The 24,823-nt window shown below is 41.7% G+C and overlaps 1 protein-coding gene across 2 annotated transcripts; it reads left to right on the forward strand.

Moving 5' to 3' along the window:
* Positions 1-397: 397 nt before the first annotated feature.
* LOC100708232 (BTB/POZ domain-containing protein 10) lies at positions 398-23,291 on the forward strand. Of its 2 annotated transcripts, none has more exons than XM_003439569.5 (8): positions 398-576; positions 11,387-11,634; positions 11,720-12,023; positions 12,340-12,442; positions 15,600-15,720; positions 18,240-18,437; positions 18,764-18,874; positions 21,466-23,291. In XM_003439569.5, exons 2-8 carry the CDS (start codon positions 11,454-11,456, stop codon positions 21,912-21,914), a joined length of 1,467 nt encoding a protein of 488 aa, XP_003439617.2. In that variant the 5' UTR covers positions 398-576; positions 11,387-11,453; the 3' UTR covers positions 21,915-23,291. The 2 variants fall into 2 exon arrangements, with proteins under 2 accessions (XP_003439617.2, XP_005449384.1); XM_005449327.4 differs by lacking the exon at positions 398-576 and adding an exon at positions 5,261-5,580.
* Positions 23,292-24,823: the final 1,532 nt, after the last annotated feature.

The following is a 24,823-nucleotide window of genomic DNA, read 5'->3' on the forward strand; positions in this document are numbered from 1 at the left end:
GCAAAGCTTCCCTGTTGTGCGTGCACTTTTATGTGACAGGTGGTGTTGTAGGCCACTCATAAAAACGACTTCTCTTGAAGGAGATAAAACTTTGGACCAACTGTGTCGTGTTTTTAATTTCATATATTTTTACATGTATAAATTAATTTATATGATTGCATTGCAGGTTTGCACGCTGTTTACTTTACTTTTGAATGCAAAGCCAAAAGGAATAACTAGGCTGCAATGCACTTCAAGAATATAAAAAATATAGTTTAAAGGCTTTTAGTAAGAAGTATGACACTAATGAAGTGGAATAAACGGAATAAAATATTTAAATGTCATGTCATTGTTGTAATTCTTATTATGTGCACTATGCGCCTGTCAGCACGCTGAACTGTTTTCTCGCGATACGTCCCACGCGAACTCCGCTCACCCAAACCAAAACAAAGAGTCCTCAAGCTAACAGTAGTTTGTCTACAGGGGGTTTTCTTACAAAAACGCTCGTCTTTTTCTGCCTCTCCAATCTTCGGTTAAGGGTGCAGCGGGCTGTTTAAGCAACTGTTACGACTACAAATCGGAATGTAACGCAAAAAGGTAACGGAGAGCTTTTATAAACTCCTTTTTCTGGTAGCAGTTAGCTCACTAGCAGTCAGGAGATGCTGTAAGCGCTAACTTAATAGGCTGACCTGGTTTCTTATAATTTTATCAGGTTATGCAGCTCAACTAAGGTTAACCAGCTTAATTTGATATTAACACTGAACTCTTTGCTGAGCTGGAGCTACACTTTGTGTTTAGTGTAGTTCTGCTAAGTGTCAAAACTCTGTAGTGGGTGGTTGTTTGTAGTTGCTGTAAAATAAGAAGCTGATGTGATAATTCACCGTTATGTGATATGAAAGCAGGGTACATTGCAATCCATATGGACAGACAGGTGATGTGATGGTTAATCCCAGCCTGAGTGAGTGATCTGAATATCTGTGAAATAGTTTTATGGCTCCACTAGTTCTGGATCCATAAATTTATTACTGAGCTGGGAGTTGACCTTTGCAAAAACAGCTAATTTTCCCGTAGATGAGGAGGCGGTAGTGCTGCTGTTAATGCAAGGAAGGCTATTTGTATTGATTTTTGCTGTTGTCCAGATCTTTGTGGAATGCAGTTTTATCAGTGCATGATGGTGAGAGTTATTATAAGTGTGCTTTGAAGCTTATCCTGGAGGTTAATGAACTGTGTCTTGTTGCTGTGTTAGCAGAATAGGATGCTAAGGATAGGGTGAGATGGAAGAAGTAGTAAGAAGAGTCTTGTTACTCTTGCAGGCTAAAACCTTTATGGATTAGCTATATACAGTGCTCCAAAAATTAAGGGAGCAATCAATCATCACAGTATAACACAAAGTCAGCTCATGGATCACATAAATCGTTGTGAAACTATTTAACCTGCTTTGGTGCAGATGAAAGTGACAACAGGTCAAACAGGAGAGGCAACAACAAGACAACCCCTGTAAAAGGGAAAAGCCACAGACCGTTGCTCCCTTCTTATCCTTCCTGACTGTTTTTTTTTCTCGAGTTTTGATTTTTGATAGTGTCCTTGTCAGTGCTAAGACCGTGAGAGTATAACTAGGTATACTGATGAAATGGTAGGCATAAAAATGTAACACGGTGTGAAACACAAACATGCATCATCATCTGTTCAGTCTCGTATGTACCGATTTGTGTGCATGTAGACTGAATTTAGTATTTACGCCCACATTTGGAGGATGCAGGAATTAATTATTATGTTGCTCATATCAGAGAACACAGTTCAGCTCAGACTGGTGATTGTTAAATAAAATTTAGTTAATTTTATTAATTGACATTACAGACAACTTGGTTTGGGGTTTGTCAGTAAGTGTCCGGGACTAGGTTTCAAAAAGATTTCTCCTGACCACTTCTCATGCGAGGGCCTTCAGCTGGGTCAGAATTTTCTCCAGGACCCAGGTCAGATTGACTACTTTTTCTTTTCAAATATTTATCTATCGCTATTACACACTGCATCGTCTCACAGCATGACTATTATGTCATTAGTGTTGATGTTTCTGTGATCTTGCACTTTTCCAGCTTGAAAGCTGCTGAGAGACCACAAGGTTTTGTCCCGCTTTGCTACTCATGTCAATGCAGGGGTAACTCTTAGAGAGACCAGGGTCTTGTCTTTGTTTGAATGGTGTCCGTAGGCGAGTATGTGGAAGTAGTTAAAGTTGAAAGATGAGTAAGTTGAATGAGGATTTGAAGATTCTCCCACTGAAATACATTATAAATTTCTATTGAATAAAGTTTAATAATTTAAAACATATAAAAGTTAAAAGTAAGAAAAATACAAGCACACATGTCCAAAAGAAGTTCACAGGCTAGAGTCAAATGTCAATCATATATATTCCACCCGTGTAATATTCTCAGCTTTGTAATTCTTTGTCAATATTCTTGATATTTATAATTGAGCGATTTGTATATATTAGTACTATTTCTTAAATTTGTAAACTCTGTAACATATTGTATTATTTAAATAGTTTAGTCTGTTACTGTTACTGTCTTGGAGCAACTGTAACCCACATAATTTCCGTAGGGATTAATAAAGTATTCTGATTCTGATTTATTTAGAGCAGGTAGTTGTGCTGCCCTCTAGTGGAAGAGAATGTAATTGTTCTGCCCGTTACTCACGCCGATCACTTAGAGCAGCGGTCCCCAACCCCAGTCCGCGAAAGTTGAGGCTCGGGTGTGAAATGTATGGTTTCCCGATTTTTATCGGTTTTTATCATTTTTTTTTATTTTTTATTTTTTTTATCGTTAACTCACTTTCCCTGGGTCTTTTCCCGTGTGTTATGAATAAATATTTTTTGGGGTACCGGTACTGGTTTTATTTTGTTGTATTTATCCGCGACACCTTAAAGGCCGGTCCGTGAAAATATTGTCGGACATAAACCGATCTGTGGCGCAAAAAAGGTTTTGGACCGCTGGCTTAGAGTACTAATCAGGTGGAACCAGATAACCTTCCACGGCACGCCTGATCATTTCTCACTGCACACCTATGTGCCGCTGCATGGTGGTTGGGAAACACTGCTTTAAAACTCAGCTTTCTTGGTTGCCATGGTGACGTGTTTAACTTTCTGCACAAAATATCTGCTGACTCACAGAAAAAAAGTGGCAAGTTGTGTTCACGAACATGAGCAAATCATTTTAAGTAGTGCAGCTGGCACAACAAAATACATGTTGTTCACAGTCTTCTCCACCTTAATTCTTCATGCTACAGATTCAACAAAGTACTGGAAACATTCCTCATAAATGTTGTCATATCATATACTCGAGGAAGCTTGGAAAGAAAAGCGAATGGACTTCTTTATGTTTCTTAAAGACTTAGATTGCCATGACCTGGGTGACTCAGAACCTTTACAGACATGTCATATTTACAGTTGTTGCAGATTTGTCAGTTGTGCTTCACTGACCATGGAGGCCATTTGAGTACAGTGAACTCACTGTCATGTTTAAGAAACCGATTTGATGAATTTCATGAACATGGTCAGCAACAATACTCAGGTAGGCTGTGGCATTTTAACAATACTCAGGACTATGGTCCCCAAAGTGTGCCAAGAAAATATCCCAGCAGAGGCCTGATCCATTGATACAAGGCAGATTGGATCCATGCTTTAATTTTGTTTATGTCTAATTTTTAATATGCTCCCCAAATCCTGCAGCAAAAATTAAGCCTCAGTTTCCTGTCTTAGCTGACAGGAGTGGCACACATTGTGGTCCTCTACCACTCTATCCCATCTGCTTCAAGGTTTGATGTGTTGTGCATTCAGAGATGCTTTTTAGCATACCTGGGCTGTAATGAGTGGTTATTTGAATTACTGTTGCCTTCACTGGAAAGTTTCTCTTTTTCAGTCCATTCTCTGTTAAACCTGGAGATGGTTGGGTGGAAAAATCCCAGTAGATCGGCAGCTTTTCAAATACTCAGACCAGCCCGTCTGGCACTGATAACCTCTAAATCAACACCAACAAAGTCTTAATCACCTTTCTTACCATTGTCATTCTTGGTTTCAAGTTTAACTGGTTTTTACCATGTCTACACGTGATTGGATGATTAGATGTTTGTGTTAACAAGCAGCTAAACAGGTGTGCCAAATGAAATGGCCAGTGAGTGTATGTTTTCTTGACATTTCCTCAACTCAAATATTATCTGACCACCGTGTTAAGAATATTTAAAAAAGGCTATGGAAGACTAAAAAAAAATGTTGTTGCCAAGTTGTCGAAAGTTGTGCTCAAGAATTAAGAATTATGTATAAAGAATTTAGCATTTGGAGTATGCAGCACTTAAATAGCCGTAATGCCTTAGACGTCTAGCTGAAGATAGAAGTAGGCTGTGTTGAACAGTCATTGCCCATGAAATGCAAGATTAAAAAAAAATGTATGCATAAAATGTAGTCATAATTACAAAAGTAGCTCCATGTCTTAGTTTCCTCTAAAGAGATTTTTAACCCATTTACAAGGCACAATAAACACGTTCCCCCCACAGGAAATATATTAGGCAAAAAGAAATGGAGAAATAAGAGATAAAAAGACAACAATAAATAAGCAAAATACAAGAATATCCAGTTATAAAACGCCGGGGGACTAAACTTACCAAATTAAGAAACAAAGCGAGGAGATAAAATATATTGCTTTCAGATACAAGTCCAGGGTTTCTGCTGTTTCAGTAGTTCAGCATTCAGCACAGTGAGGGAGATTCTGCTAATGATATTGTTATCCAGGAATTCATCCTGTTTGTTCTTCAGTCACTTCAAACTGGAAGTTGTGGAAGGCAATAAATAAATAAATAAATAAATAAATGCGTATTAATGCATTTTTATTTCATGCGAAGGTTTCAGTATAAAAGAGGTTCTGTGTTGTCTCTGCATTTCATCTTCATCAAACTAGGATCCAGAGCCTATGAAATCATTTGAAGAATAAATCTCATTTGCGGGTTTTCAAATACATTTATGAGGAATGGGAAACTGGAGGATTTCCGTTTTATTAGATAATATCACAGTTTTAAAAATAATTATTAAAGTTCAGTGACCTTCTCGATAAGCCGGGGTAAATTGTCTTTACAATATAATGTCAAACAAGTTAATCGTTATAATTTTTGTGTGCAAAGAAAGAACGACTTAAAAGCAAACCAAACCACAAAAAAACAAAAAATACACGGAGCCCTGAGAAGTGGCAACTTACGAGGATCACGTGAATGCAGCACCGCTCTGATTCAGCGAAGCACGCGGCCATTCACAGTTTAAGGTCCCTCCGGTGACTCTGAATGACTAGCCCGAGCGAATCTTCCCCCCCTCGCCATCCAGACACGTTAAACGCTTTTGGTGGATTTTTATTTGTATTTGTATTTTTTAAACCAGCGAGTTTAAGTCTGGCCTGAGTGTGTGCGTGTGAAACGATGCTGATGAAGTTGGAAAGTAATGAGCGAGGATGCTGAAGCTGCCGGCAAGCCCGCTTTGTTCGGAGGAGCGCAAGGCTTTTGTGCCGCTGTCATCCCGCAGCTCGTCCCCTGCTGCTTTGTCTTCACTTGGCCCTCTGATACCGAGCGGTAGGTGCACGTCGGCTTTCAAAGCACCGAGGCTTTTCAGCTCTGTCATTGTGTTACATGTGTTAGTGCTCTGCTCTCGGTATGCCTCACTGTCATGAAAAGAATTATAATAGTGGTTCAAAAAGGAAGAGCAGTGACAGGAGGGTTATCCTTGATGGGACTCTGTGGTACTCAGGGAGTGTGTGATGATATAATGATATTATTGGTAGTCTCACATCCACTCATCCTGGGCAAGGGGTGGCATTTATATCCTTGTTATGAATGGTAATTCCCATTTTTATGCCTTTTTAATTCATTGTCCTTTTGTTGGATTTCTTTTGTACAGGGCAGCTTCCCTGCCTTCGCCCATCAGTAGTGTCAGCTGCCCCTAAATAATAGATTGGACCCTCACCACTTGGGGCTCTCACCTCATGCTTTTAATAGACTGCCAGGACGCCATGCATCGTTGCCTGTCTTACTGTGTCTTAGATGGGTTGCTGACTTGCGTTAAAACTGCACACACAGAACCAATGTACCTCTTGAGATTAATGAGAAAGTAGAAATGGTGGTATGGGAGGGGGGAGGGAGGGGTGTCCAGTAGCAGGAAATTAGACAAGTGAAATGTTAGCCCTGTCTGTGTGAAATCGTGGCTTCTGTAGACTTGCATTGCCATGTGAAAGATGAGAGGATCTGCCTGCCCTGAGTGAAGTATTGCCTTCTCAGTTCCTTTGTTCCCTCCACTCTGCTGGTGTGGCTGCTGGCTGGCAGCCTGTTTGGCTGCAAGACCCGCTTTTATTCTTATTTTCCCATTTCGGCCAAGCATTAGAATCCCATTGGAGATTCATGCTGTGTCAGGCACTGGTGTAAATACATATATTACATAATCAGCCACATCTTGCCAGAACTCTTAACTGTGGTATTTTTGAAAAGGAGACTTCATTATTAATGTCCGTCTCATCAGTCGAGGTATGCTGTGTTGAATAACGGGCCGGGCTGCTGCTCTCTGTATGAATAATGGTGTTTTTCACATTTCAGCGATGGTCAGTGCCCGCTTTGTGTGTGCGCCTGTCGTACAGTTCACCTGAAGACACTGAACCTGAAGCAGACATTGGTGTTTTTGTGTTTGTGTGCACCTGTTTCTCCTTTTGCTCAGCTACTATGGTGACCCTTCCCTTCAAGGACACTGGCGGAGTCTGCAGCTCTGTATTAATATGGAAATTATTATTCATTTTTGTTTCCACTTTGATGTCTGAGAGGTTACCCTGCTTCAGAAGTTAACTATCTCCATGTGCATGGCTTTAAAAAAAAAAATATTTTAGACACGCTAAATTTGTAGAAATTTGTGTGCAAACAGTTGAGCTTTTTGCTTCACAAGACTGGTGGGTTGCCGTCAGGTAAAATGAATAAATGACCTTGAATCGCCATAGAGGCAATTCATGGTGATGTACTGTCGCTGCATTGCTTTTGTGGAGAATTATTATTTTTTATTATCAGTTTGCTTGTCTTCTGACATTATGGTCTACCCTCCCGCTGACCCAGCCAGACAGTTAACCAATTAACCACTCAATCAGTCTGTCAGCCAGCCGGTCAACCCGTCTGACCAGCAGCAGCAAGTCGGCACGTCCGGCACACTGAGATCTCAGCTGGCATCCAGGGAGCCTTTTCTAATTACCAGCCTTTGAGGCTCTGCCAAAACATGCAAAACCTGTTTAGTGGGCATGGTGCAGAGAAAACAAGTCGAAAGTTCAGTTCTGCTGTGTTATTGAACAGCTTACTTAACCCTTGGGTCTAGAATAAACCCCAGCAATTTTCCTCACTTAGTAAAAACACAAAATGGTCTCATTATTTTAATAATCCTAAATATATATAAAACCGTCCAAAGGGCCGCAGTACTTGGAGTGTGCAGTCCTCCACTCTGGGTTGATGATAAATCCCTGGTGGCACTCCCGAGTTATAGTTACAGAGTTGCTATATCTAACAGTCTGGGGTATACAAAGTATCCAGAAATGCCACAGTGCACTTTTTAAAGGTTGTAATTTCAGGTGGAAAGGAAACGAGGCAAGAGACGTTACTATTCACAGCTTTCCTGTGGAGAAAACCTCCAAAAGATGGGCTTCTCTCCTGGTGTACGTGATGCATTCACTCGACTAACAGAGCTCACACCACAAATGCTGTTGTTTTACACAAAGACTAAAACCAAATAAAGCACAGATATTGAAGCACTGCTGCCTGCGACCATAAATCAAAACTATTGTAATGTAAAGTTTGGATGGGTTTTAATAGCAAAACTACTGTTGATATTTGGTCACTACTGTAGATTTATTCCAAAACTAGCTTTCTTTTTCCTTTTTTTGTGCTTTACTGCCACCTTTTCATGGTTGTAGTGTGTTATGTCATATCAAGAGTGAAAAAATGTTCGCACAAACAATTTGTATGTACAGTTTGAGTGATGCCCTAAATGTTGTCCTCCTCGATGATCATGTTCAAGTTCAAAATGAAAAGACTGAATAGAAGACATGTTAGAAATCCAGACCAGACGCTTTTTAGCGTATGTTAATGTAAAAAGTTATATATGCTGTCATTGTCAGAGTTAAAGCCACTTTTAGAGGACCTTGTCTTTTTATGGAAGAAGTCAGCCTGTTTCTTCCATTTTATGTCTCTCTGATGATATCGCCTCCAGTAGACGGTCATCATCATATTTCATAGCGACTCCTCTCGGGAGACGCAGCCCTCTTCATTACTGAGACCTGGATTTGTTTCTGCCTTATAAGCTCAGTGCTATTGATCAAAGAGCCAGCTGTACTGTCGCAGTGGATCTATAATGGGTGCACTCATCAACACATCTAACACAGAGAGTTATCAATCAGTACTAACTAAATAATGATTTAATTATTAGAATCTTTGGTAGTACAGTATAGTACTGTGTAAAGCGGTTTTCGTAACAGGTGACATGTGTGGCTTCTTGGTTTTTGTACATCTTTCTTCAAATGTGCCAGAGTGTATTCACTTGATATTTCAAGCTCTACCTGCCAGTATACATTTCAATATGACAAACCTTTCCTTTCCTTTTGTTTTCCACCTCACGAAATTAAAATTGAGCAGCATCAGGTAGCCAGTTATAGTAGATTAATTGTTAAAATCATTGTCAAGTAAAACTTGACACCGTATGTGAGTTTAGTAACTGTTTGGTTACATTTTTGTACACTTAAGTGATTTGTCAACCTTCAGGTTCTGGACTGTTAATTCACCAAAAGACATTCATGTATTTTATAGTCCTTTTTCAAGTTTTCTTTCAAACAAATAAATAATTGAGTCAGATTAATCAATACTGTCATTAACCGTTTGGTACAGACCTGCATTCATAGTAAATGCAGTAATATAATTATCACACAGCTATCCAAGCAGGTTTTATGTCCCCTGTTCATCATGTCCAGAACTTTATATGTTCACTGTTGATATTGTGTATATAAAATCACTTGTTTGTAACTACATTACATGACTTAAGTGTACTGTACCTTTATTCTGTGTGAGCTCATTTTAGCTCCATCTTTTTACTTTTAGAATCTCCTAAGGCAGCTTTGTATGATTCACAGTTCAAACTAATCCATATTTGTTGATCCTGGGTTAAAATTAAAAACGTTTCATCTTATCAGAATGTACTGACGGCATCTGAATTTTAGTAGTTTTTGGGGAAGAATGTGGAGAAAATCGATGTTCACATCTCTTAGATCAGGTTGAAGGGGACCTGTTAAGCTAGTGTCCAGCTCATATAGTAGCTTTGGATGATTCACAGTTCAAAATAATGATAGAGAGAGAGAAATCCCTGCTCTGTGACATTACAAAGATTCACGAGCAGATAAAAATGTCTGAAACAGTGTTTAGAGCAATCTGAACCTGAGCTTTGGGCTCCTGGGGATTGTTTTGTACCTACCTACAGTGACCTTTTTGAAACTTTGTCAGTGTTTAATATGAGCACCTATATATGTAAAAGTATAGATAACACTTTACATTTGGTGTTTGTCATAGTTCAGCATGACTGAAGATCTGTTTTTGCAAGTATTTCTGTTTCAGTCTTAAAAAAATGAAAGCCTGAAGCCAATAATGGAAGCGAGTTGCTTTTTGCTTGAGTGTGCGTGCCTGTTTCTGCATTTCTCGAGTGCATTAATGCACGCAGGAGCTTGTGTGTTTAACTCCTTTCTGAAATGGAGGGCAGATATTGTAAGAGCTCTCTCAGGGCTGCTTGTCTGTCTCTGGAAAAAAACACTCAAGGAAGCATCGCTCACTCCGAAGCAAGGTGGAGCGGTCGTTACCTATCAGTCAAAAATCTGTGAAAAACCAGCTTGTGGAGCAAATAAACAATCGAGGCGATTTCTCTTTGTTGTCCTGTAGCCAAGTGAGTTCCGCTCACTCAGATTGTCTCACATGGATACACCCTCTAATTGATGCTGATGTAGTGTGTGCCTGTAGCTGGAGGCTGAGGTCGGTGGTGCTCACAGTTTGGTGCAGTCGTGTTTCTGCAGCACTTAGGGCCTGTTGGGGTTCACGCGAGTTGACTGCAGACTTTTCTCGTCCCGCGGCTCGGCATGTAAAAACTACTCTTTTGCTCCTCGAGCGATTTCTGCACGACAGTGTGAATGAGTCTAGAGAGGATGCAATCGACGCACAGAGTAATGTGCCTCGCTGCTCCATGAAGTCACGCATCAGTACTTTGGGTTTCTGTGCGATCATTAGTGCCCTCCCACTTGGATTCAAAGCTTTGACCACATCAAACCTGAATGGCTGCTTTGAATGAGTTTCTAAAGTGATGCTTTAAATATAAAACCTTTATGGAGTTGCTCAATTATCTACTCACTGTTCAGCTCCATAAAGTATAAGATGGTCAGAAGCTGTCAGATATGAGGTGTTTTTCTAAAGCTACGGACACAGTTAACCAAAGGCTTAATATGAATATGGAATAAATGTTTTAGAGATTGTTATGCTTTAAATGTTTTGCGACCTAATAATTCATACCAAATCTTCTGTAAAATCTTCTTATATTTTAGTTTTTGCTCTAATGAAATGATGCTAGTTGCTCTAAATATTAAGGAAAAAACGAGAAGAGCAGATGAAGGTCATTATTGCAGCGGACAAACAAAGTCATGCAATTTGTGACTTGTATTGATTCCACTCTTAATTTATAAGAACCAGTCTTTGCCAGTTGCTCTCATTAAATTAAAAAAAACTTTTAATCTTTGCAATCATGATGGATTTCCACAAGACAGTAAAGAAATGCATGAAGGAAGCGGTGAGCAACCATCTCTGCCTATACATACTTTGATTATACTGTTTTTATGTATATAAAAGCCACACAAGTGATAGAGATAAATATACAGAGCCAAACAATAATAGCCTTAATTAGTCTAAAAGTATGTGGGCATTTATTGGCTTCACCTGGAGAAGGTCGTAGGTCTTAATCTGAAACTGTCTTATATTAGAGTCAGGACTCGAGGTCTAATCTCACCTGGTTAATTAGTTTACGAGTTAGTATTTGTGTTGATGCACTTTCTCTGTCGTTTACATGTTACTGCATTACACTGTTAACGCAAAACTCGACATGTCCTGGATCTATTTCATATTAAAAGCACTGCAGGGTTTTATCTGCCTTACACAGCTGTAGCTAGTTAACCTGACATGTATAATTGTAGGAGGCATCAAGTGTTCTTAAAAAAAACTCTGTTAATCTTCTCTAGTTTTATTCTACTGCATCCTATTACTATTTTTTTTTTTTTTAAATAATCTAACTTCACGAGATGTTCATCATTGTGATTTCCTCCCATCTCTTCACAAGTGAGCAGTGTGGTGTGTCAGTGTTGGACTGCAACCACCAGCACCAGCAGCGGCCGGAGGTCAGGACCATGAGTCTGTATGGGGGCGGTGCCAGTGGCGGTGCGAGAGAACGAGGAGGAGGAGCAGAACATTACCGGGAACAGCAGCGGCGGCGCTCCAGCGATCGTTCACGCGACTCCTCCCATGAGCGGGGAGAGAGCCAGTTGACGCCTTGCATCAGGAATGTTACTTCTCCCACTCGGCAGCACGGTGAGGAGGATAAAGGTGCTTGTTGTAGATTGTAAAATAGGCCAAATATTCTCTGCATTAATCGTCCACATTTCTCCATCCATAGACCGTGAACGTGGCGAAGGAGGCTCATCATCCAGGTCCTCCAGCCCACGTCCTCCCAGGGTTTCTCTTCCCCATTCCCACGTAGGACACATACCTCGTTCCCTGGCTCCTCCTGGAGGTGACCACCACTCCAAAACTTTGGGCCAAGGATCCTCTGATATGATCTACGTGTATGACCTCAGCAGTAAAGAAGGACATCGCAGTGGGCTGAGGCTGGGAGAAAGAGTAACACTCATTGTGGACAACACACGATTTGTGGTGGATCCTGCTATTTTCACAGCTCAGCCTAACACCATGCTGGGCAGGTAATTGTTCAGAGCACATCAGAGCACATTAGCCAAAACGCTGTTTCTCTTGTTGTATTTGAGAACTTTAAGTTTTATTTTTTTACCAACAAAAATAAGTATTGAGATAGTCACTCTGAAAATCAGACCATGGGCAAAGAAAAAAACAGAAGTTCTCTGTGAAATTATGACTGCATAGAGATAACACAGGCCAGGTATATCATCAGCAGCTTATGCATTTTAATGAACACGGAGCATGGCAGTACAGATAGATGCTCATTTATCTGTTCAGCCGTTGTTTGCAGTCATTAAAAGAAAATCTGCCTTGTATTTTCAGGATGTTCGGTTCTGGACGGGACAACAATTTCACTCGGCCCAATGAAAAAGGAGAGTTTGAGGTGGCAGATGGTATCAGCTCCACTGTCTTCAGAGCCATCCTGGTGAGAAAGGATGTACACGGTGTCTGCGTGTCGGTCACTTTCTGTGTAATCCTCTCATTAGTGCTCGCTTCACTGTCATTTCTTTGCCTGACTTTGTCTCAGACTTTTCCATTTCCCCTCTATTAACCACAGACCCAATGAGTGTCTTCTCTGTTGTATTCTCTGTGTAATTATTTCGGCATATTCATTCTTTTTTGTAACCTTTCTCTCTCTTTTTTTCCATCCTCTGTTTGGGGCCCAGAACCTCTCTGAAAACGTTGGATTATTTGCATGATATAAAAAGTTTTTAAACTCTCATTAATTATGGTTATCATAGGTTCTAAAATAAATATGTAGTTATAGTCATTAGTAGTTAGTCGTATATCTCCTGAGAATATTTGTAGTCTTAGTAAAGTGTCTGTTTCTGGTGGGATCCTATAGTTACAGTCAGACTTTGCTTCTTTTGCATCCAGCCACATGCTGGCATAGTTTAGTGGGTTGCAGAGGATAACAAGCTGATGTGAGTTTATTTAAAATTGAAGCTCTTCTTCCATCCGTACATATGATGTGGGGTAAATAGAAGCAGTGCAGTTCAGTCATATCCACCTATCCTAGTATAGTCTTGTTAAGATTTGGGGGCTTTTGCTGCAATTCAGCAACTCTTGTGAACGATTTATGGTCCTACATTTGTGTCCCTTTAAGAGTGGGATTGTGTGATGGAGACATTCAGTCCTCCAAAATGCTAGAAGCGGGTGGCCTGACAGCAGGGACTTTATCCACAGGTAGAATGCTGGTTGGCTTAAAATTGACTTGAATAGTAGAGAGTAGAGTAGAAGAAGAAGAAGCAGATGAGAAGCATTAAAAGTCGCCACAGTGGACATTTTCACCTTTTTTAACACTCTGCTTCACTACAAAGAATTTCTTTGTATATTACGATTTTTAGTCTCCACAGACAAGAACAAGAATATTACCATATTACTGCTTGTTCCACGTATTTTTCACACACTGCATCTATGAACTACCAGAACAATACCACACCATGCACTTTAGTCCCTACACTTGCTGTCTGCTTCTTCATTTTGTAGCCCCATCACCATGTAACAGGGATAACAGTTTAACACGCTCACGCTCAGAGGTAGATTCATGTGAAAGTCCTATGTGCATTTGTACTAGGTGAGTTATAGTAACACTAAAATGTCAGTTTGTGCCGTCTAAAGACGTCTAATACAAATTAAAGTTGAGGCACTGCAGTTAAATGTAGAGAGAGGAAGTAAATGCTTCCTGCTCTTTCCTCTAACATAGATTTTTACTCTTTTGTCATTTGTTATGCCCGAAGAAAGAAAGAATCACTTTAATTAAATACTGCTGAATTTAAATTGTGCCAGGTGCAGCAGAGTACTTACAGTGAGGATGCAAAAATACATCAGCCAAGTGTCTTGTCACGTATCAGCTGCTAACCAACTAGTAAATTAGTTGACATTTACCGGTGTCACTGTCCCTCATTTATCTGCTTTTGTCATAAACGTTTTTGCAGTGGCTAAGTGTTCAAAAATAGCACGATGACAAGCTGATAGGCAGTTTTTTTCTAATATATGGCACAAAAGTGGCAAACAAAGAGCAACAAAATCAACTGAAATTAGAACACACAAAATAAAATACACAGGAGGAAATAATACAATCTGCAAGCGCCAAAGGGGATAAAAATGAATAAATGAGAATAATAGAACAAACATTATTGTGCCCTTGTCTCATTTAACCGCTTGCAGTGCACAGTTTCTCTCCATCACCTGACATGACCATATCAGTTTTTAGGTATTTCAGATTTTATACCCTTAAATTCTTTTCTGCTAAAAGAAAACTAAAGGTGAGAATTATTACAGCGTGACACGTCGACGGCTGTAATTAAAAGCAAAAATGATAAAAAAGGAGCGGGAGGTAGGATTTTCTTGTATGCACCAATTGGCAACTAACCACCAGCATGAAAAAAAAACTGTCAGTATAAACTATTGCAAAAGCACTCAACACGTCGAGAAGCCACAGCCCCTCGGGGCATGCTTTGATGGGAGAAGCTGGCTTATAATGCTAATACTGTGCGAACAGGCTGAAAACAAAGATCCCTTCTGAAAGAAACTTGGCCAGCTTTAAAAGGTGAATCTGACCCAGAGGCTGCAGGACTGTCTGGCTTGCTGGACCGTGTAAAAGTGTCTTGTAAGGCCGTGAAGGCAACTTTTATGTTAGTGGAGTTAGGGGGAAAAAACCGCAGGTGACACGCTACATGTTTTGATCTGAGAGTACAACGGAAAGAGGAACTGATGGTGAAAATAATGTGAGATAACGTAAAGACTGTTATGCACAGATATGAATACAGTTGTGGTTTGAAATGTTTGGTGTGTATTACAGCATACTGCTGCTTCTTTTTCCTGGACTATTGACTGTCCAGCTTAAAGAGTACCCAGTGCACACACTGCAGTGAACATGCTTGTTCATTAATGCTGATTTCATCTGTTCATAGCACAATAATCATTAGCACAACAGCAGCCTGAGGAGAGGAAATATTCTGAAAGCCGTCCAAGTCATCTGCTTCCAAAAGTGTTTGTGGCAGGTGTAAAATGTTATGTGTTTGCCTCTTCTGTTTGGGAGAGCATTAGTAAGAAGGGGTGAACAGCTGCTCGATTGTGGTCGTGGTATAATGGATTTTGGCAAAAGCCTGCATGTCTGTGGGAATTACACAAGGAGACATGAGGCAGAGCAGGAAATGAGAGGTGCCAGAACTTTCTGTCCTGTGTGCTCCGAGTGTCTCCTCTCTTTCTTTTTCCCCCCATCAGTAGAAAGTCTCCTGGGTGACAGCCACCGTGAGGCTGCACAGGGACAGACAGAGGATGGAAAGTGGAGCAGGGAGGGAGGCTGACGTCAGAAGCTTTTACTTTCATCACCCTTCACCCTTTCTCCTCTAAGCCTCTCTCTCCTCTGTGACGTTGCTTTTTACTTTCATCTCCGCTCGCTCGCTCGCTCTCCATCCCTCCCTCCACTCCTCATCCTCTCTTTCGCTCTCCCTCTCTCTCTCAGCAGCAGCAGCATTAATAATGGCGCCTTGTTTTTTCTCCCTTGCTCATGTGTGTGCATGAACATCCCCCGCTCCGTCCGTTTATGTGTGCGATCGCGCCGCTGAAAATGGCAGGATTACTACAAGTCGGGGATAATCCGCTGCCCTGACGGCGTTTCCATTCCCGAGCTGAGGGAGGCATGTGACTACCTCTGTATCTCCTTCAACTACAGCACCATCAAGTGCAGAGACCTCAGTGAGTATCTAAACGGCTAGCTGTTGATTTACTGCATGCACGCTGATGTAGTTCCTCCTTCGGTCAGTGCACAGTTTGGTGAGTGTGTTGGTTGTTTTACTTCTTTTGTTTTTTAATAGCAAAAAGTAAACGTCTCTGCATGTTGCATGGGTACAGGCAGTTACTTCAGGAAGAGGAAAGCAATAATTTCACACTAACAGACTGGATATTGTTCATATTGTTTACTGAAGCCATCAGTTAAATGTGGAGCAGATTATGCGATTGATTTATTGAGAACAAGAAAAAGCATATCACATCTCTGTAGCTGAAATAACATTGTTTGCTTAAATTTATTGCACAGCTACATTGTACTGGTTTGCGACAATGCTACGTGTGATGGACGTTTGTTGTTGTTGTTGTTGTCGTCGTTGTTGTGCATGGCTGTGCCTCTTGTTTGTGTGTCTGAGTGTGTGGGAGGAGTGGCTTCAGCGCGCAGCCTGCTGCTTGCTGCTGCTCTATGCTGAGCTCTAAGTAGGTCATGATTAGCTGTGAGATTCAGTGCTTGTTATGCAGGCACATAACAAGCCAAAGCTGGTAAATTTAATTAATCCAACACAGGATGGGATTTTTTTTATTCTACTTTTTAGAGTTATTTTTTTTTTCAGTCAGAATGTCTCTGATTTCAATTGATTGCTGTTCCAGGTAGAAACACCAGGGATGTACTGATATATCAGCTCAGTATCAGAATACCCTGTTCAGTGATAATGGCAAATAAGATTGCATTTACTGATGTCACTGGCTGATATTTATCTTTTTTGTCACGGTACAGCTTACAATTATTAATTAATAAACCTTAAATCTTAATAAACATTAAGTAAATACAACTACAGGTGAGCAACAACACATGACAAGATGATTGGTTGGCGTAAGGGGAGGAAGACGGGACAAAGATACGCTGTGGAAGAGAGCCAGAGATGATTAATAACTAATGATTAAATGCAGAGTGCTGTATGAACACATGGTGAGTGAAAATTGCAGTGTAACTAAGGGAGACCTGATAGAGCCCAGACTATATACTATATCAAAAAGGAAAGTTTCAAACCTAATATTAAAAGTAAAGAGGGTGCCTGTCTCCTGAATCCAAACTGGGAGCGGATTCCACAGAAGAAAGCTGACGGCTCTGCCTCCCATTCTGCTTTTATACACCCTAGGATCCACAAGTAAGCCTGCAGTCTGAGAGAGACTTAATTAGTTAATTAAGAAGGTAAGCAGCAGCCAGGTGCTGCTAATCAAATGCACTTGATTAACTGATCTTCAGCAAGTGTGAGCACTTTTGAAAAGTTAGAAGTTTTGACAGTTTGCATTTCTGCAGCACTCTGGTGTTCGTTAAAAAAATGCCAGGGAGAAAATCATCATCAAAGATCTTAGAACAGCAACTGTTGCTGCCATGATGTCAGTCTGGGAAAGGTTATAAGGCCATTTCTAATGATTTCAAAGTCCACCATTATACACTGAGAAAGATTATCCCCAAGTGGAAAACATTCAGGACAGTTGCAGTTCTTCCCAGGAGTGGACGTCACAGGAAATTCATCCCAAGGTCAGATGGTGCAATGCTTAGAGAAACTGCAAAAATCCCAAGAGCTCAGACTCTCCAAGCCTCAGTTAGCATGTTAAATGTTAAAGTTCATGACAGTATAATAAAAAAGACTGAACAAGGAAAGGTTGTTAGGAGAAAGCCTCTCCTCTCCGAAAAGAAAAGGGCTGCACAGTTCAGATAAAGTTGCATCTGAGCAAATCTCTTCTGGAACAATCTTCTTTGAAGCGACGACACCAAAGTTGAGATGTTCAGCATTAATGCACCGTGCCACATGTGGTGAAAATCAAACACGGCATATCAGCACAAACATCTCGTATCAACTCGCAGCACAGCGTTGGAGGTCTGGTGCTTTGGGGCTGTTTTGCAGCCACACTGAGGCGTATTTTAGAGTCAAATGTGAGGGCATCTGTCTGAGAGCTAAAGCTTGTGGTGGAACCTTAAGAAAGCATAAACAAATGCCCACAAACCTCAATGAACTGAAGCAGCATTGCAACAAAGAGTGAGCCACAATTCCTCCACAACACTCTGAGAGACTGATAAAGACATTCAATAAATGATCATTTCAAATTATTCCTGCTAAAGGTTGATTCATGTGGTGCCTCCACCACCACCTAAAGCTTCTACCACCACCTAAATCTTCTTTAGAAATAACTTCTGTGGACACAGAAACTGCATGTTCAGAACTGTTAGTCAAATGTGATTAAAAAAACAACCCACAATTAAAAGGCTCTTCCATATGTTTCTATTCAGGATTATCTGAGTGTCTTGACTGTTTCTATTATTAATCCAATGCAGTAACAAGTTTGATACAGATAGTCGTTCATGTGGAGTAATTATAGTCTTCTACTTGCTTTGATTGCTTATTAGAGCAAAAATCACAGCTCAGTATCGTTTCTGGCTTCTGCTTTCTGTCCACAATGACGTCCGGTCTGTTCGTCCTCAGGCGCCCTCATGCACGAGCTGTCCAACGACGGAGCCCGGCGTCAGTTTGAGTGTTACCTGGAGGAGATGGTGCTGCCGCTGATGGTGGCCAGCGCCCAGAGCGGAGAGAGGGAGTGTCACGTGGTGGTGCTGACTGACGACGATGTGGTGGACTGGGACGAAGAGTACCCACCGCAGATGGGAGAGGAGTACTCGCAGAGTAAGATTTCATAGTGAACCCAGCTGCTCCACTGATCTGGTTTGTTAGCCTCATAACTGGGTGACAGTAATCTGATGGAGGCCGTGCTCCACTTTACAGAAACCAGGTTAAGGTGCCTCGGTGTGTGAAAGCAGGCCACAGTGGCACGAACACTTCCTGCAGCTCCCGCTTACTTTCTGTTTGTGTGGCTTTTTCTTGTTTACCTTTTAAATGTCTCAGATAGGGCAGGAAAGTCGTGCATTTGGAGAGTTGTCGATTTTGGTTCATATTTTAATGCGCTGACTTCACATTAGTTCGATTTTGAATGTGTCTCTTGTCCTCCGCAGTCATCTACAGCACCAAACTTTACCGCTTCTTCAAGTACATCGAGAACAGAGACGTGGCCAAGTCGGTGCTGAAGGACAGAGGACTGAAAAAGATCCGACTGGGGATTGAAGGTACACCAAAAAGGGGTTTTTTGTTACTGGTGGCTTTCAGAATAGTTTTTGTCTTCAAATGCAGTCTGGTCCTTGAATGTCTAAAGGTAGATGATGTAAAATATTTTGTAAAAGTAATTGCTTTCAAAGATGATGTCACAAAGAGTCCTTATCAGTTAGCTTCCTACAGAGTGCTTTTTTTTTCATAGCCAGGCTGGCACAGGCACAGCTCTGCTCAGCCTTTAGCTCTCAGTGGCAACCGAGACTAAAACCATCACAGATGTATCATCAAGTGCAGCAGCTTAGAATCATTTAGATAATTTAACTCAATCAATGATGCGGTTCTGTTGGCTTCATCGGTTGGCGACCTCCGGCTTGCACTGGAGCGGTCATGGCCGAGTTTGAAGCAACGGGAATGAGAATCAGCACATCCCAGTCCGAGGCCGTGGTTCGCAGCTGGAAAAGGGTGGAGTGCCCACTTTGAGTCAGGGACGAGTTACTATCCCAGTTGGAGGAGTTGGAAGGAGCTGGAAGAGTTGAGGGAAGTCTGGGCTTGTCTTCTCAGGCTGCTGCTCCCAAGACCCAGACCTGGATAACTGATTGATGATGAAAATTAATTAAGTCTGAAAAAGTTCCACCCTGACCTCCCCCCCATTTTTGTTCTGCATGATGATTTTTTTCTAGATATCTCTAGAATATCTAGAGCTCTAGATATCTCAGGATATTCAACATTTCAATAGTAAAACTGTACCAGTATGTCTGTGACATAAAGTCACAAACTAGGATTGGCATCCTGGATGTTCAGTCTGCTTTGTGACAGATCGCTGGAACCCAAGGCAGAAGAACAACATACCACCCCACGGTGCTATGACCCTTGGAAATGTACCTCAAATGCACTTACAGCAGGGGTGTCGAACTCCAGGCCTTGAGGGCCAGTGTCTTGTGTCTTGCAGGTTTTAGATCTCACCCTGGGTCAACACACCTGAATCAAATGATTAGTTCATTAGCAGGCCTCTGGAGAACTTCAAGACATGTTGAGGAGGTCATTTAGCCTTTTAAATCAGCTGTGTTGGATCAAGGACACATCTAAAACCTGCAGGACACCGGCCCTCGAGGCCTGGAGTTCGACACCTGTGACTTACAGGATTCCAGGCTCATCTTCTAGCTCAGTGCCAGAATCGTTGCTAATAACTGACCTCAGTTTTTTAAACAAACAAGTTAGCGGTGGAGTTCCTCAGGGGCCTATGATGGGCCCAGTATTTTTCACCCTATACCTGCTTCCCCTAATTTCCAAATTAAAATAAATTGGTGAGCTCTTGTCCTAGTTCTTCTCTATGTTTAGACCACATTAGTGTCTACCATCTCCTAAAAAAGTGACTTGTGAGGTCATGTCTGTGTGAGGAGAAGATAGAATTAATTCATTTAGGAAACATCAGGCACCTTCTTGATGATGCTTTATGATGGACTGCTATCTAATCATCATAAGCAGCATAAATGTCTGCAGAGTACTTCAGCTCACATTACAATACTTGTCATGATGGCTTGTTATGCCTGCTCTACCTCCTGTAGTTCAGTTGCTCTCCGATGCACCCATTGGAGTATAAATGTTAGCTTAGGAAGCACTAAAAGCTTAGAAGAAAGTGCTTGGAGTACTCCAGGAGAGTAGAAAAGCGCTATGTAAGAATCAGTCCATTTACCATTTACCAGCAAAAAAACACAACAGCAAACCTGGAAGGAAAAACAGTTGTAGGTCATGGAAACAGTTTCACACACCCAAGGAACAAACTGGAGCTTTCCCTCGGGCATGCAGAGGGACGTTTTTACCAACACTGCACACAGTAAATGATGTTGTTTAACAGGTTGTTAAAATCTAAAAGGCCGAATCTGAGGCAAGAATTTCCACAACAACAGTAAAATGCCTGTAAATGTGGCTTTCATTACATGACTTTTAGGAAAATGTTAAATACAAGCTGTAGCTCCATGCTAAAACTCTCAGTAACACTCTCCTGTGTGAAGCCAAGTAACACTTTTTTCTGGTGTGTTTCAAAGCTGAAGCTTGAAAAGAATCAGGGCCACACATCCCACATTTTTTCAATTATCAGTAATTAACAATATCCAAGTTGAATTTTTTTTTTTTTTGTAAAATATAGATTAGTTTGATGGCATCAGCAGAGTCTTGTTGGTTTATTTTCCCATCATATTATATTAACTCAAACAGTGTTTCAGTCAAATGGTGAATCTCATGGAGTCATTGGTTATAGTATAGCTGCTTAGTTTGGATTCGGGGGGCAGACAGCCTCTCTACTTTCAAGATTTGGCTTAAAACTTAACTTTTTGATAAAACATAGTTGGGGCTGGATCGGGTGACCCCGAATCCTCCCTTAGTTACACTGCTCTAAGCTCAGACTGCTGGAGGAGGCTACCCATGATGGTTTATACCAATAACAGCATGTCATTAATTTGTGTGTGCTCGCACCTGTAGTGAGTAGTTCTTACTCTTCACCCTCCAACCAATAGATGTTGTTAATACGTATCTTTCTGCAAGCTACTTTGCAGCCCAGCTCCACTCAAGCTTGTTTTGTCCTGATCACATGTTGTTTCTTCCTTCCCAGGATACCCAACCTACAAAGAGAAGGTGAAGCGACGCCCTGGAGGCCGTCCAGAAGTCATCTACAACTACGTGCAGCGCCCCTTCATCAGGATGTCCTGGGAGAAGGAGGAAGGCAAGAGTCGGCACGTGGACTTTCAGTGCGTCAAGTCCAAGTCGACCACCAACCTGGCAGCGGCTGCCGCAGACATTCCGCAGGACCAACTGGTGGTCATGCACCCTCCAGGGCCGCAGGTGGACGAGCTGGACACTCTCCCCCAGCAGGTGGTGCTGGGGCCGGTGTCTGAGAGCAGTGCAGCCCCCCAGCCAGCACAGGCCTACGAGGGCCTGAACCAGCAGGCTCAGGACGGCTCGAGCCCGGCCGCACATGGCAACCAGCACGGCAGCGGCAGCCAGACTCAGGCCACTTACCGCTATGAGCCGGACCCCGACATGCCATCGCCCTCTGCATGAGACGGCTTGCTGCACACTCCCACCCTCCACCTCTGTGTTCACACCTCCAGCAACAAGTGCTTTCACCTTCACCAACAAGGCTTCCTGCATTCTCATCACAGTTGCACACATGTTGCCACAGTGAAGCACACACACGTCTGATTGGCCTTCAGCAGCCAGCAAGCACACAAAATTGTAGAGTTTAAGCGGCGTGTTGCTTTCAGTGTGAGCACAGACTTTTCCAGTGTCTCCTCCTCCACCACCTCTTCCTCCTGAGTGGCAAAACACCAGTTTGCCTTGTGTTGCACCTCTGCTGCAGCTGCTTTCAGTCCACACGGCGTCCGAATGAACGAGAACTAGAAGCACATCAGCAAACCTCCCCTCCCAGCTCTGTTTACTCTTTTATTTGTCAACCAAAGGAGAGTTTAGTGGACCTTTGTGTACACGTGAGGAGAGATCTGTTTTACACGTGTGAATGCTGAGTGCTGTGTGTGTGTGTGTGTGTGTGTGTATTGTAGAATACTGTACCTCACTGGGAAAGTGGACTTCAGTGCCTCTGCATATTTCTGTGGGGGGGGCAATAATTTGATGTGAAGATGGAGTCTTTTTCTTGTGTCGCAACGTTTCACACAACATAGATGTGTTTACTTCAGAGGGGTGCACTACAGAGCGGGTTCAGCATTGCCAGACTTTCTTTAAGTTAGCTGATTCCACAATAATTAAAACCCCAGTATCCCAGAGATGACGGTAATAATGGTGGTTATAAGTTTTCTCTGTCAACACAGATTTTCTGCACGCTTCCATAAAACGAGGCGTTTGATGTGGCTTTTTACGGTTCTTCCACACAAATCTGATCGAGTGCCATTTATCTCACGCTGAGATATTATAAAGAGGGGATAAATATTGTGTATATAAGTAATATAAATAAAACAGCGGAAGGCAAAACTGCTGTGGATTAATAAGTTAGAACTCTGTGCGCTCGATGTGCTGCTGTTTATTTGGACAGCTGGATATCAGAGCTATGAAACTAACTGTGCCATGCACAGTTTGCAGAGCTGTAGCTTTACGGTGGGACTTGATGGTATGCTCTGTAAATAGAAATGTGCCACTTGCAACAGATTTTAAACCAAAACTCTTGATAGAATTTGCTCCGGACCAGTTTATATGATCATCGCCCGTTAACTGAAGACTGATTGTTCGTTTTGCAGTACACCCCTCTGATAAGTTAGATCTTAGTTTAAGTCTTGTTTATTTTCTGCTCCACTCCTGAGTCTTGACTGAGGTGCTCTGAAACTCTGCACAGATCCATCATCACTGCTGCGAGCACACAGGATGTCAGAAAAGATGCTGAACACTTTTTTGGGTTGTTTTTTTTTTAAATAAATGCTATTTACAACACCTTTAAGAATCACAATCGCCTTCTTATTTAAGCTGTTTTCTTCATGTCTCACATTTAATAAGGTCTTGGAAACATTCCTCAGATTTTGGTCCATGTTGACATGAAAGCATCACGCAGCTGCTGCATATTTATACTGTCTGTCTCCTGCTCCACCACATTCCAAAGGTGCTCTATTGGTCCGAGATCTCATAACTGAAGGACTTTGGAGTAAAGACCTCTCTTTCATATTCAGCAAACCAGTTTGAGACGATTTGAGCTTTGTGTGGTGACATGGTGTGTCATCCTGCTGAAGGCAGCCATTATAAAATAGCTACACTGTGGTCATAAAGGGATGGACGTGGTCAGCAGCAATACTCGAGCTGTGATGTTCAAACAATGCCCGTATCCCCCACACCATGACATCACCATCACTCTACACTGTTAATACAAGGCAGGATACTTTCATGTTCTTTAAGCCAAATTCTGACCCTACCATCTGAATATTCCAGCAGAAACTGAGATTCATCATACAAGGCAACGTTTTTCCACTTTTTGGTGAGTCTGTGTTGTTGTAGCCTCAGTTTCCTGTTCTTAGCTGAGAGGAGTGGGACCCCGTGTGGCTACTGTAGCCGATCAACGAGAACTGCTGCTCATTGGACATTTTCTTTTTTTTGGACCATTTGCACCTCTGTAAACCTGAAAGATGGTTGTGTGGGAAAATCCCAGCAGATCAGCTGTTTCTGAAATACTCAAATTAGCCCATCTGGCAGCAACATTAAAAGTCACCTTTCGTTTGATTCTGATGCTCTGTTTGAGCTTCAGGAGGTCACCTCGAATGCATCGAGTTGCTGCCATGTGATTGGCTGATTAGATATTTACTTAGATTACGTATATATCAACAATTAGCTGAAAAGGTGTACCTAATAAAGTGGCTATAAGTATATACATCGCAGAAAATGAGTCCTCTTGAACGTCCCCTAAGGTGCTTATGGTGATTAAAATCTCCACCTCAGATGTTTCCAACACTGGCTGTTTAGATGTTAATCACTCATTAATAAGTCAAACATATTGTCATTTGAATGCAAGCCTGCCTGCTGAAGCCTTCTGCTGTTATAACAGCTTTATGTCCAGGTCTTGGCGCTGCACACTGCTCCCAGGCTGCGCTGTGATTAGTGATGTTTGAAGCTTGCAGATGTGATCGGCGTGCAGTGACTCAGCTTTAGAAGACATCCCTCCAGATGCAGCAGCACTGAAAGTTTTGAAATATTAAAATTCAGATGCCTTCTCATAACACGCAGAGTCTCAAGAAGAAACTTTACTTTCAATTTTTAAAGTGGCATCTGAGGTTTTGTGAAGCTTTGGCAGAGGATGAAAGAAATGCTCAGTAGCAGGAAAACAACCCAAGCCTGGCTGGACGGATTAAATATAGATACGCTGCTTCCACTGTAACCATGATTATTTAATGTGCATCCAGAGTGTCTGCTCATGCTTTCAGCAACTTTACAGGCCACGGGAAGCAAACCACGAGGAACCTCTCGGGTTAACCTACAAG

The sequence above is a fragment of the Oreochromis niloticus genome, linkage group LG7 (genome assembly GCF_001858045.2).
Source record: "Oreochromis niloticus isolate F11D_XX linkage group LG7, O_niloticus_UMD_NMBU, whole genome shotgun sequence".
Lineage (NCBI taxonomy): Eukaryota > Metazoa > Chordata > Actinopteri > Cichliformes > Cichlidae > Oreochromis > Oreochromis niloticus.